The following is a 12,282-nucleotide window of genomic DNA, read 5'->3' as shown; positions in this document are numbered from 1 at the left end:
TAGAAAGCTTTTCAGGGCAGGATAGGATGATTCCAACAGTGTTTCGATGTCAGAAGACCGTGTAAGGCATAGAAAGCTTTTCAGGGCAGGATAGGATGATTCCAACAGTGTTTCGATGGCAGTGACTTGTGGAAAGGGAGATGGGCAGGAGGATAGAGCTGCAGTTCGTGTAAGAGAAGATGGTAGACTTCTTGATCAAATTTATTGTGATCACTTATGACTGGGATCTGTCTTTCTCATTACGCTGCACACTCTCCCGTCTTTGAAGGGAAGGCACAGTGTCTCATGCATCTTAGCATTATCAGTGTCTGGCAGAGTGGATTCTCATTACCCGCACTTGTTGAATGAGAATGAATAGGATTCTGCCAGTGGATATGGAAAGATGGGGTGGATTTGAGAGCCAATGTGGTTATCAGACAGACAGACAGACAGACAGACTGCTATAGTGCTGGGAGGCCACACTCAGCTCACTTAGGTGTCCTGTGCAGTGCAGCTGAACTCCCTCAGCAGCCTCTGCACGCTTTTCCTGCCAACAGCCTCTGTGGCTTCTCTGTGCTTTCTCTACCTCAATTCTCCCCAGCATTACCTGGACAATCCCGTTTGCCTCATTCTTGATCCTCACGAAGGGTATAAAACACAAAGAGAGGTGTGTGAGCAAAGGTGCTGAGTCTTTCTTGGGACTCAAAGGAGAACTCTACAATTCTATTTTCTTGTTTAACTGAAATCATTTATCCGCCCAGAGGCAGGGGGAGGGATCCTGCAGTATATTATGTCCTTTTCTACTCTGAGATTCTGGACGGCATTGGAAACATTTCAGGTGTTTGCATTGATCATTACATAAGCATTTCTGAATGGGAATCACATCCAATCCCCAGGCAAATATGTCACGCAGAGACCGGCTTATTTATCTTGCCCCCTCCTCCCTTCTAATCTTATCAGGGAGAAGGGCAGATCCCTTATCAGTCACCCTGGATAAAACTGAGCATTTGTAAAATGGCCTAGAAAGTACCCAGAAATATTATGAAGTCTTTTCCAACTCGTCAGTCGGTGGCTTTCGTGCCCATGTGTGTGAAAGGGAGAGTTGTGTGAAGGTCCAGAAACAATGCAGCAAAAGCGATCACATAGATCTTATAGTCTCCTTCTAGTGGGAGGGTTTTCCCCAAAGGGAAAGGGGCCTGAGGAACTGTCACCTCAGCCTGGAGCAGCAGCACTGATGCACCTAGTGTTTTGGCCTTAACCTGGGACATTTCCCATTTGGCACAATGGAAACCTTTGCCAGGGCAGTGCCAGGCATCAAACAAGCAGAGGCATCATGGCTGCTCTTACAGTCCTGTGAGGGAAGAAGACTTACTTGCCTGTCGTATGAGGACCTTTCGTTTGGATCTTGTGTGATAAGTTCATTGCAATTAGGCCCTCACTAGCTCTCCAGGCCCGAATACCTGCCTCACTGTGCCAGTATGGTTGCCTGGACAATCATTTCCTTGATAGCCATTTCTTTGTGGTCAGTGACGCGCGCCGCCCCCCGACACTCAGGACGCTTGTGGGCAGTGAGGCATCAGGTGCTAATACTTGGAGTGTGCAATTTTGATTCTGGTGCAAGTCAAATGGAATTATGAAAATCAGTGAAATATTTAAACAACATGACACCACACAGTAAAAGGCCACATACTATCACTACACAAGGCGCATTTAAAAATCCTATTTGGATGATCCACTGCTCAGGCTCGTTTGCGTCATTCCTCCTCTCAATAGCTGCAGATAATTGAAAGTTGAATGGATTACTGGCTTGGCTGTCTACACACAACAGTTGTCCATCCTGCCAAATTCTTCTTCTGTTTCAGTTTCTCTCTCACTCTCATCTCGGAACACAATTTCTATTTCCAACTTGGCAAAAAAAATTGGCTCCTCTGGCCATAGAAAGAGGCTTCCTTCTCACCTCAGAGAAATACTTGAGGTTTTAAAAATTTATTTATTTATTTAATTTCAGGAAGGTCTAGTATCTGTGGCCTGGCAACCTCCACCAACCTTAGCACTGCTCTGACCCTGACTACAACAGGAGGTCCAGTTTTGTGTGCCTCGTCTTCAGAAGGACAAGGTAAAAACTTGAAAGGACTGCTCAGAGCTGGCTAAAGTATTGGAGGGCATAAATGAAGGAAGTCAGATGTGTACAGAGAAAACCGTAAGAGAAGCGGGTCACCTTATAAAGGCCAGGGAGTTCCTCATTCCTATATACACATGTGAAGGGACCTGACTGTGTCTTGTTAGGGCCTTGTGGTTCAGCACCAGAATAGATTGCTCTAGGAGGAAGAAAACAGTCTTCTTTTAACAGGCACTATTTTCCTCTGAGGGCTTCAGCATAATTCTGGACATGGAAGAAGGAAGAAATTGTCGTCTTTCCTTATAATCTCGCGGTGCTTCCACAGTCTTCTTTTCCTGCTACATCCTCCTAGCTCTCCAGACTTTGCAAGGTCATGCTCAGAATCGCAAATGCTCCTCCTCTCTTTCTGAAAGGCAGCGTGCCAGTGGTGGAAGGAGCGCGGGAACAGCTCGATGACCAGACTCTAGATCCAGCCAACTAGCAGTGTGAAAGGGCAAGTGACTCCCCTCTTCTGGACTTCTGTTTCTTCATGGCTTCTAATGTCTCTTTATGGCCATACAATCCATGACTGCTCTCACGTGGATACATGTGTTTATCATCTCTTAATGGCTCAAGATTGCATATTCAGCAGTGATGTTAGTTGAAAGTTTCTCATTAGTGCTGGCCGTGTCTTGGTAACAGGCTGGGCCTCTGCTCCTTGTGAACATCCCGCTTGCCGCACAGTGCCTGCACCGATGTGCTCCCAATGCACAGAAACTGATCTGCCGGTAACAGCTTCTTCTCTGTCTTGCATTGTCAATCCTCTATATTACATCATTTTTATTGGCAAACAAATACATTTGTCTCATTTTTTAAGAAAAAATCTTCTATCTACTCCATTGCTTCTCTAGTTCCTATTTCCAAGTTCCTCTGTGCAGCAAAGCTCTTCAGAATCATTCGCAACTCATCATCTGCAATGTCTCTCCTTCTAGTGGCTTTCTTTTTATTATTATCGGGATGTAACTCACATACCATAAAATTCACCATTTTGGAGAGTAGAATTCAATGACTTCCACAGTGTTAAAAACATTCACAATGCTATGCCACTATCACCACCACTTCTAGACCATTTCCATCACCCCCAAAATAAACCCTGTACCCATTAAACTATTCCCCATTCACTCCTCGCCCCAACTCCTGACAAGTACTGATCTACTTTCTGTCTTTATGGATTTGCCTTTTTTGGGGACACTTTATATAAATAGAATCATGTACTTTATTCTTTTGTGCCCAGTTTCTTTCACTTACCTTCATGCTTTTGAGATTCATCCATGTTGTAGCATGTGTGAAGACTTCATTACTCTTTATAATGCAATAATATTTCATGATATGAGTACAGTAGATTTTATTTTTCCATCCATCACTTGATGGACACTTGGGTTGATACTTCTTGGATATTATGAATTATTTTGTGATAAATATTTATATTCCCATTTTATGTCTGTCTGTCTGTCTGCTTTTTGTAGTAATGAGATTGAATCCAGAACCTTCATGCTGAGCTACATCCTCACCTATTTTGTATTTTGACACAGGGTCTCACTAAATTGCTAAATTGCCTGGGTTGGGCTCAAACTTATAATCCTCCTGCCTCAGCCTCCTAGGGTGTTGGAATTACATAGTTAAGCTGACACACCCACCTCAGCTACCATTTTCTCCTAAACCTGTTCTATTCAGGCTTCAGTTCCCTGCTGGGTCACAGAACATGGTGGGTAAGGTAGAGTTTAAACTTGATAGGTTTTGGAATCTGCCCCTGGGATTGGTATATTTCTAGGTATGTCTAGGTGGGCCATGGAGGCATCACCTTGGGGTCTATGTCTGGTCCCTCACCACTGCTCTCCGGCACCTTCTTGCTGTTCTTCTTCCTTGATGCCATGAACTAGGCAGCTTTGCTCTGCCACACCCTTCCGCTAGGATGTTTCTTACTTGGAGCCAGTTGGTCATGGAGTGAAACCCGAGCAAATTAAACCCCTCCTTTAAACTGTGGGTTTCAAGTATTGTGTGGAAGTGATAGAAAGGCTGATTGATACACAGCACCTGTTCCCCAGATAAACAATGATCTCCATAGTACAAAACTACACAGTCAATCCTCAGTCCTATCTTACTAATCAGGAATGTCTGACACAGTGAAGCATTCTTTCCTTCTTGAATCACCTATTTTACTTGGTGATAGCATCTGAATATGTCCCTGCTATGTTTATATCTAGACTTTCCCCAATATCTCATGCATTTATAGGTGGGGCTTTGGGGAGGTGACTGGATCATGGGGTTTTCGAAGTCATCGCTGGATTAATCCACTGGTAAATTTATAGCTAAACATAATGTTGGGAGGTGAAAACTGGATAAAGTGGGGTCACTTGGGGTGTGGTCTGGAAGGGTCTATCTCCCTGCTTCTCCTTTGATCCTTCTCTGTTTCCTGGCTGCCATGCTATGAGCAATTCTCCTCCACCATGCCCCTCTGTCTTGGAGCCAGAGAGTATAAACTGAAACGTCTATAAACTATGAGCCAAAGTAAACCTTTCCTGCTTTCAGTTGTGGGTGTCAGGTACTGTGTCCCAGTAGCACAAAACTAACTAAGACAGCCCCCAAAATGTACATGCTGAAACCTAAATTCCCCTGTGATAGCAATAAGACTAGATCCTTTGGAAAGTGATTAGGTTGTGAGAGCTCTGTGTTCATGAACGGGATTAGTATACTTATAAAAGTTTGGGGAAAACACAGCAAGGGGCAGAAACACAGTAAGTTTGGGGAAAACACAGTGAGACACAGTCAGAGGTGTCACTTTGGAAGTAGAGAGCAGCCCTCATTAGGCAATGAACCTGCCAGCACCTTAGATTTGGATGTCTTTGCCTCTAGAACTATTATTTACAAATTACCCAGCAGGACAAACAGTAGGCTTTCAGGACGTTCTACTCTCCTACTTTCCTTCCTATTTTGTTGGCCCTTTCTTTCTCAGACTCCTTTGCCACTTCTTCAGATCCCCAAATAAAAACACTGAAGCGGTCCAGTATCAGTCTGCAGATATCTTTTCTTCCTTGTTTATAGTTACTTTCATGTAGATCTCATCCTGTCTCATGGCTAAACAGTGGTGAATCCTAAATGTCACTCTCCAGCTTCTCTGCTCAATTCGAGACTCATCAGTCTCATTCATGACTTAGATGTATATCTAAATTGATCATATCCCACACTGAATTCCTCACCGCCACCTCATGAACCTCCAGTATAACGCACTCCTTACATCAATGATAGTGAACCTTTTAGAGCTTTCAGTGACAACAAATAGCCCGCTGCTGCACGCGTGCCATATGTTTGCCACCACTGTCTGACCGTCTTCCTTTCTGGGAAATAGAAACCTCACCTTCAGTTGCTCAGGTCAAAATATTTACAGTTGTGTTTGAGCTCTGTTTCTCACAAACTACAATCTAATCTGTCAACAAGTGCTGATGGCTCTATTGTCAAGATGTATTTAGAATTTCACTACTTCTTACTGCTCCTATTCTCTGGCCCAAGCCCCCGTCTCTTGCTTGGGTTATTACAGCAATATTCTCTAAGCCCCAGCTGGGCACCTGTAGTTTACCACAGAGGCTGCTTTCAATTCAGAATGATTCTTGAAAAATATTAAGTCAGATTACATTGTGACTTTACTCAAAACTCTTCAGTGGAGCTACCTTTTAGAGTAAAAGATGAAGTTTTAATAGTGAACTATAAGGCGCTAGATGAAGTAGCTCTGGCTACTTAATTGATTTCATCACCCATTATTACTCTTAAGCATTCCACTCCAGACACAAATGGCCATCTTACTATTGCTTGAACACATTGACCTTCTTCCTGCTGCAGTGCTGTTCCCCACTTCCCGTCAGATAGTCATATGCTCACCCTCTCATTTTCTACAGGTCTTTGATCAAATGTCATCTTCTTAGAGACAATCTGAAATAAAATCCCCACAAGCTTGGTCTCCCTTACCCTATTTTGTTTTTCTCCATAGAATTTATCACTGTTGAAGTTCTATCTCACTTGTCTCCTTCCATTATAATTTAAACTTCATGAAAGTAAGGGTTTTTATGTGTTTTTGCATCCCCAGGACCTTTGAAGTTGTGAGGCACTTAGTAGTTGCTCAGGAAATATTTGTTGAATAAACAAAAGAAGGGTTGAATTAGTTATTTGAAATCTAGTTAATACTTCAGCCATTCATTATGGAAGAACTACACTCAACCAGTAGTTTTCAAAATAGTTGTTTGATTAGTATCAGCTGCAAGCTGCAAAGTGATCTGTCATGAGTTTTTAAAAAGACATTAAAATCTCTTATTAGAAACTTAATTTCCTAAGCCTAGCTTAGTTTAAAATGTGGGCTCTTGAGTCAGACTGTTGGGGTTTGGGTTCTGAATCCTTGTGTGAGTTAGGACAGGTTAACCATTTTGTGCCATAGTGTCCTCATCCATAAAATGGCCACTCTAGGAACACCTTTCCCAGGTTATTATGGGAGTCAAATGAATAGCGTATGTTAATTACACAGCCCAGTACCTATAATATGTAGTAAATCACTAGTGAACAGTAACTTTTATTACAGCTCTTAAGATGTAAGAGAACTTTCTTCAAAAACAAAGGAAAACCTGCAACAGAAGCAATTATATATATGTTCTAAGTGAAACCAGAATGGCCATCCAGCTCTTTTGTATAAATGGCATTTCTCTGGGGAATGATCTAAAATGTGAAGACCAATTGTTTTGTTCCTTAGGAGTCCTTTAGGGACTGGACATGTTTTCTTCATATCCTCTACATCCTCACAAGGGAAATCACACTTGGAACCCTTCTATTTAATATCTCCACTTCTCACAGTCTTCAATTTTAATATTATTCTAGGCTCTGGGTTCAGATTCCTTGGAATCTTTTGTTTATTTAACTAAGTGCACTGGTTAAAGATTCAGAAATTTCTTTTGTGGGGAAAATGCTTCCTGTGTGCTGGTAGACTAGCTTGCTAAGTGGACTGACTTGCAAACAAGATTGCCCATGCTTTGAAAGGCAAGGACAATAGTCTATTTCTGTGTTTGACACTTCCTAGTAGCTTACTGTCAGACACACTTTGTGTCAGTTCCAAGTTAAACTAAATTATCACAGATCTCATCTGTAAGTGCCAACATGTCCCAGATTCTTTGACTTGTGTAGGGACACCAAGGAAGCCCAAGCCTGTACAGGTTCACTTTGCTGGCTCCATGTTTTACAGAAGCAGCCAATGGAATGGAGCCGCTATTCAAGATTTGCTCCATGTAACTTTACACTTACATTTCAGGGTCCACTGCTTATATTTTAACTTCTGTCCTACCCACCCACCCCCAGAAACTTACACTGAGTTGGGCTGCGAAGGTCACACATTGATTTATTCATTCATTAAACCCCACAGGGATCAATAAGTACTTGTCGGATCACACTACTTCTTTACTGCTTTACAACGATTCTCTATTTTTGTTATTTAAGTGCAATTTTACCTTGTCTTCTCAGGTATGCTGTAAATTTTTTGAGTACAGGAATATGGACTTCTACCTCATTCCTATCTCCTGCAGCTCCACACTTGATTCCTTCTTCGTTCAGTCTATGCTTTTATTATTATGCTCTACAAATTGCTCTGGAAAAGTGTTCCAAACCTTAGGAGCTGGGTAACATTTTTTCTGTGACTATTTTTTATTCTGACGGTTAGGAGAAAATAGCACACAACACCTAGCAATTACTAAACCATTTTCCTATGGTAACACAACGTCAAATAAAAATTTAACAGTAACTATGTTGAGAATTAGAAACTTACTCATAAACAGTTGTCCATCCGTTTTCGTTACTTTTTGTAGCTAGAAGTCCTGTGTTTCCCGGATAGGTCATCAATGCCAGATTATAGCCTTGGGCTGACACTCTTTTCAGGACTCCATTGCTGCTTATGGTCAGCCAGTACACTTGCCCACCAGGCACCACAAGCCAAAGGGGCATCCCGCCTGCGTCACGGCGAATATGCACTGAGTTGCCATTGCTGCTGGTAATTGCACCCAAATCACCCTCAGCGTTGTAGGTGAAGTTATACACATAGTCCCTTGTTATCAGGTTCAGAGTGTGCAGGTGGGTTCCATTGACGGTGAACTGGTAGAGCTCCTGATCAGCAGGTGAGGCAATCTCATAAAGGTTCACGTCATTGAGGTGGGCTTGGTTCCTGCTGATGGTACGAATTCGAACATTCCCAAGGTCTGCCACATAGAGGGTACCATCAGGGGATACTGCTAAGGAAGAAGGCGCTTTCATCTTCGCATCTTTGGCATAACCACCATCACCTGTGGCAGAAAGGCCCTGATTTTACTAATTGGCACCACAAGCATTTATATGACCATCCCACAGAGAGAAGCACTGTGCGCTGAGAATATTTTTCAAGGGAATAATCAGCGAACCCATATTCTCTGCGTGGCCCCCTTGACAATTTTGAAACCCATTATTCAAAAAATTGTAATTCTTGAGTCAGAACCACTAAAGATGAACAGTAAGATGTAATTATCTCAGTTACACCAGTTTTGTGAAATCCTCAATCCTGCTGTTCAGACTCTATTGTATTGCAAGATACAAGCACAGCAAATAATGATAGCTGCATAAAAGTTGGCTGGGAATACACGAAACGTATGCTTATCAATGCTTGTAGGATCTGTTTCAGGATTTTTTTAGTAGTACCACACCTAAAGGCCCATTCTTCTGCTAACTTCCGTTGTCACACTGTCAAAGTACACTAAGTCTGTAAGTGCCACAGTGACTCAGAACATCAAATTTGATAACTGGAATAAACGTTAGACTTGCTTTGAATGAAAGATACAAATTAGTAAAATATCCATAAAACTTATTGCCCAGAAAAAATTGGAAATATTGATCAAAAAGTCATATTGACCCAATTTCTGGCTCTTGATTCCTCTGATCTAAGGAAGGGTAAAAGTTAAGTGGATCACTTTGGCCTGGCTGAGTAGTTTAATAGAGGGATTTCCACATCCCAAGAATAAATTCACCTGTTAACATATAGAGGTCTATTTGCTATCTCACGCCATGTTTTTTGGAAAAGACTCCCCCTCATTTAAATTAAAAGTAAAAGACACTATTGGTTTTGGAAAAAGTTTGACATTTTAATAATAATATGTAACAGATTGATGGCCCGAGAACTTTCCATTGCGGTATTTAATTTTCTCCATCTATCCCAAAAGATTATTATGGTGTCTTTGAGGATTGAATAGTGCATGCTTTTAATCTGGAAACCAGTCATTTAAGGAAAGTATTTTTTTCTTAGCTAAAGCAGTAAAAGTGGATTTTACCTATTTTTCCATTTTTAAAAATACAAATAATGACATGATCTTACCTTTGCATAATGATCTTTGTTTTTTTCAGTGTCCGAAAACATATTTTTAGACTAGTTCTCAGAACAGCATGGTAATGTAACTGAGACATGTGCCCATTGCGATTTAACAAATAAGATGCATAAGTTATGCAGAGGTTTGTGGCATTCCTAGGGTCTCTCAGTGAGTCGGCTGGCGGAACAAGGAGATTTGCCTTCCAACCCGATACTTTCTCCACGAGCCCACATCAGTTTATAAGGAACACTTTTGTTTTTTACTTTTCTGATACACGTTTTTCTTTTGAAAACAGAGGGGGAGCTGGTGAATTGCTAAAAAGGTCATACCTGAAAAACAGTCACAGTTGGGATCAATTTTGCAGTCACAGTCAGTGGGGGCACCGGCAATGATGGAGATCTCCCCATTGGTGGTCACTTGCTGAATGCGGTTTACTTTCCTCTCGTCTGTTTCGGCTATGAAGAGCAGCCCGCTGTGGGAGACACTGATGGCCCTGGCTGACTCCAGAGTAGAGTGAATTGCTACCTTGCTGACCAAGAAATGATCGATGCCTGGCACCTGGCAGTGAATGGGGCGCCCCGCAATGATCCGCACTCGCCTCTTCTCAGAAATTTGCAGCACAATGTTGTTATCCAAGACATACAATGAATTGTCCATGGGATTGACTGCAAGGTCTGTTGGCCACTCTAATCGCACCTGCAAAAAGGACAGAACACACACCATTAGGTTACCATATCTTCCCAGAGGCAGTTTTACCTTGAAAGAAAAATTGTTTTTTTTTGGTGCCCTTTCTCTTATGAATTTCAGCAGCATTGGTGTTGTCTGGCTGTGGAGGAGGTGGTTAAACATATATTCTGCTAAACATATTTGCCGGTTATGCCATATCTAACATAATGTGAATTTATTTCAGTACTTTCAGAAGAAGCTTCTAGAACAGTGATTTTCAGAGCATAGTCTCTGGACCAACAGTAATATCAGCATCATCTGGGAACTTGTTAGAAATGTAAATTCTCAGGCTCCACCCTAGACCTACTGAATCAGAAACCTTGCAGGTGGGTATCTAGCCATCTGGTTTAACAGCCCTCCAGGAGATTCTGAGCCCCGCTGCTCAAGGATTTCTGGATAGCTGCAATACATAACTCTCTCTCACTGCGCTGGAGAAAGCAGAGCTTACTCAATCAGTGGCCTTTGGGGACAGGATCTGCCATTAACATACAACCAACCTCCTTCCTGTGAATTACTCAGGCACAGTTCATCAGCTGTTGATTTGAAATCCTAAGTTGTAGCTACTTCTCAATTAGTTGGCTCAGCTCACTCCAGATGCCTCTATCCATAGCAAAGAAACAGGTTGGTTTGTTCTCTCATTGGATTTTTGCTGAGTAACTTTTCTGGGCTAAGCCTCATGCTAGGCTTTGGGGATTAAAAAATGACTGACATTCCCTGTGCCCTCAGATGATTAATGGTCTAGCAGAGCCCTTAGTGGAATTATTAGTATCATTCTCTATGTTGTAATGAGACAGCAGAGAAAATATGAAAACACTTCACCTAGCCATGAGACAGGATATGATCAGAAAAGGTGGTACCTAAGCAAAGGCAAAAAGGACCAGTAGGAGTGGACAGGGGTGGATACTGAGGAGGGACCAAAGTTGGGGGCTGTGTGAGTACAGGGAACAGTATAGATGAAGGCCCAGGGGTTAGAGATAGCGTCATGCTTCCAGGTTACAGCAAATAATTCATTAGGACTAATATAGGTTGAGCAAATGGAAACACTGGATGATGCAAACCAGGAAAGGAAGTGACCAACTATGATGGAGTAAATTGTGTTCTCTGCAAATTCATATATTGAATCCCTCACTCCCAACATGACTGTTTGAGGATAGGGCCTTTAAAGAGCAAATTAAGATTACTAGAGATCATAAGAGTGGGCTTTCATCTGAAAGGACAGATGTCTTTATAATAAGAGAAAGAGACTGGGGATCAGACACATTTAAGAGGGCACAGCAAGAAGCTGGCCGTGTGCATGTCAAAGAAAGTGGCCTCAGGAGAAACCAAGCATATCTACACATTAATCTTGCATTTCTAGACTTCAGAAATGTTAGAGACTAAGTTTCTGTTGTTTAAGGCACGCCATCTGTGATGCTTTGTTATGGCGGCCCTAGCAAATTAATATGCTGGGTAACGGAGGAAACACATGTCTGTTTGTATTATGATGACTACAGTAAGTCACTGAGGGCTTCAAATGGAAGTGCGATGTAGTCACACCCGGTTTTCGATGGATCGCACTGGCTGCTGAGATTGTATTGCAAGCACAGATGAAATAGAGGTAGGTGACAGGAGGCTCCTTCAGTGGTCCAGGTGGGGGATCATGGCGCCTGAATTAGGATGGTCACAGAGGGAATGGAGAGGAGATGGATTTGAGACATTTTAAAGAGGCAGAAGCAAAAGGAGTGTGTGTGCATGCACGTGCTCACACACATGTATCCAGCATGTCTTGTGCCAAGTGCTGTGTTAGCACTGGGGACAACACAGGCTAATAGACATGGCTCTACAGGAGTTTTCTCCATGTCCGCCCTGACATCTCCTTGATAGTTCCTATTTATCCCTGGGCACTTAGCAGAGAGCTGTGTTCCATGCCACTTCCCACCTCACCTCTCACTGGTTTCTTTCTCTTTCCTATTAGGCTTGAGAAAGGCAAAAAAAAAAAAAAAAAGTCCCATTCATGGTCAGAATACTAAAAGTAATGTAGCTACTCTTCTTTTTTTTTTTTTGCTCTGAGTGAAAGCTCTAGTA

General features: G+C 42.2%; 1 protein-coding gene across 1 annotated transcript in view; it reads right to left on the bottom strand.

The window, feature by feature from the left end:
• Window positions 1–12,282, bottom strand: part of Tenm1 (teneurin transmembrane protein 1) — a 784,186-nt gene that overhangs the window by 33,650 nt on the left and 738,254 nt on the right. Inside the window, exons 26-27 of the mRNA XM_005401273.2 lie at window positions 9,822–10,188; window positions 7,932–8,442 (exon numbers count right to left, since the gene is read on the bottom strand). Of these exons, the coding sequence (XP_005401330.1) occupies window positions 7,932–8,442; window positions 9,822–10,188 (878 nt within the window). The remainder of the gene's footprint in view (window positions 1–7,931; window positions 8,443–9,821; window positions 10,189–12,282) is intronic.

Source organism: Chinchilla lanigera, unplaced genomic scaffold, assembly GCF_000276665.1.
Source record: "Chinchilla lanigera isolate Chin_1 unplaced genomic scaffold, ChiLan1.0 scaffold00072, whole genome shotgun sequence".
NCBI lineage: Eukaryota > Metazoa > Chordata > Mammalia > Rodentia > Chinchillidae > Chinchilla > Chinchilla lanigera.
The sequence above is the reverse complement of the archived record's forward strand: the minus strand, read 5'-3'. Positions and strand labels throughout refer to the sequence as shown.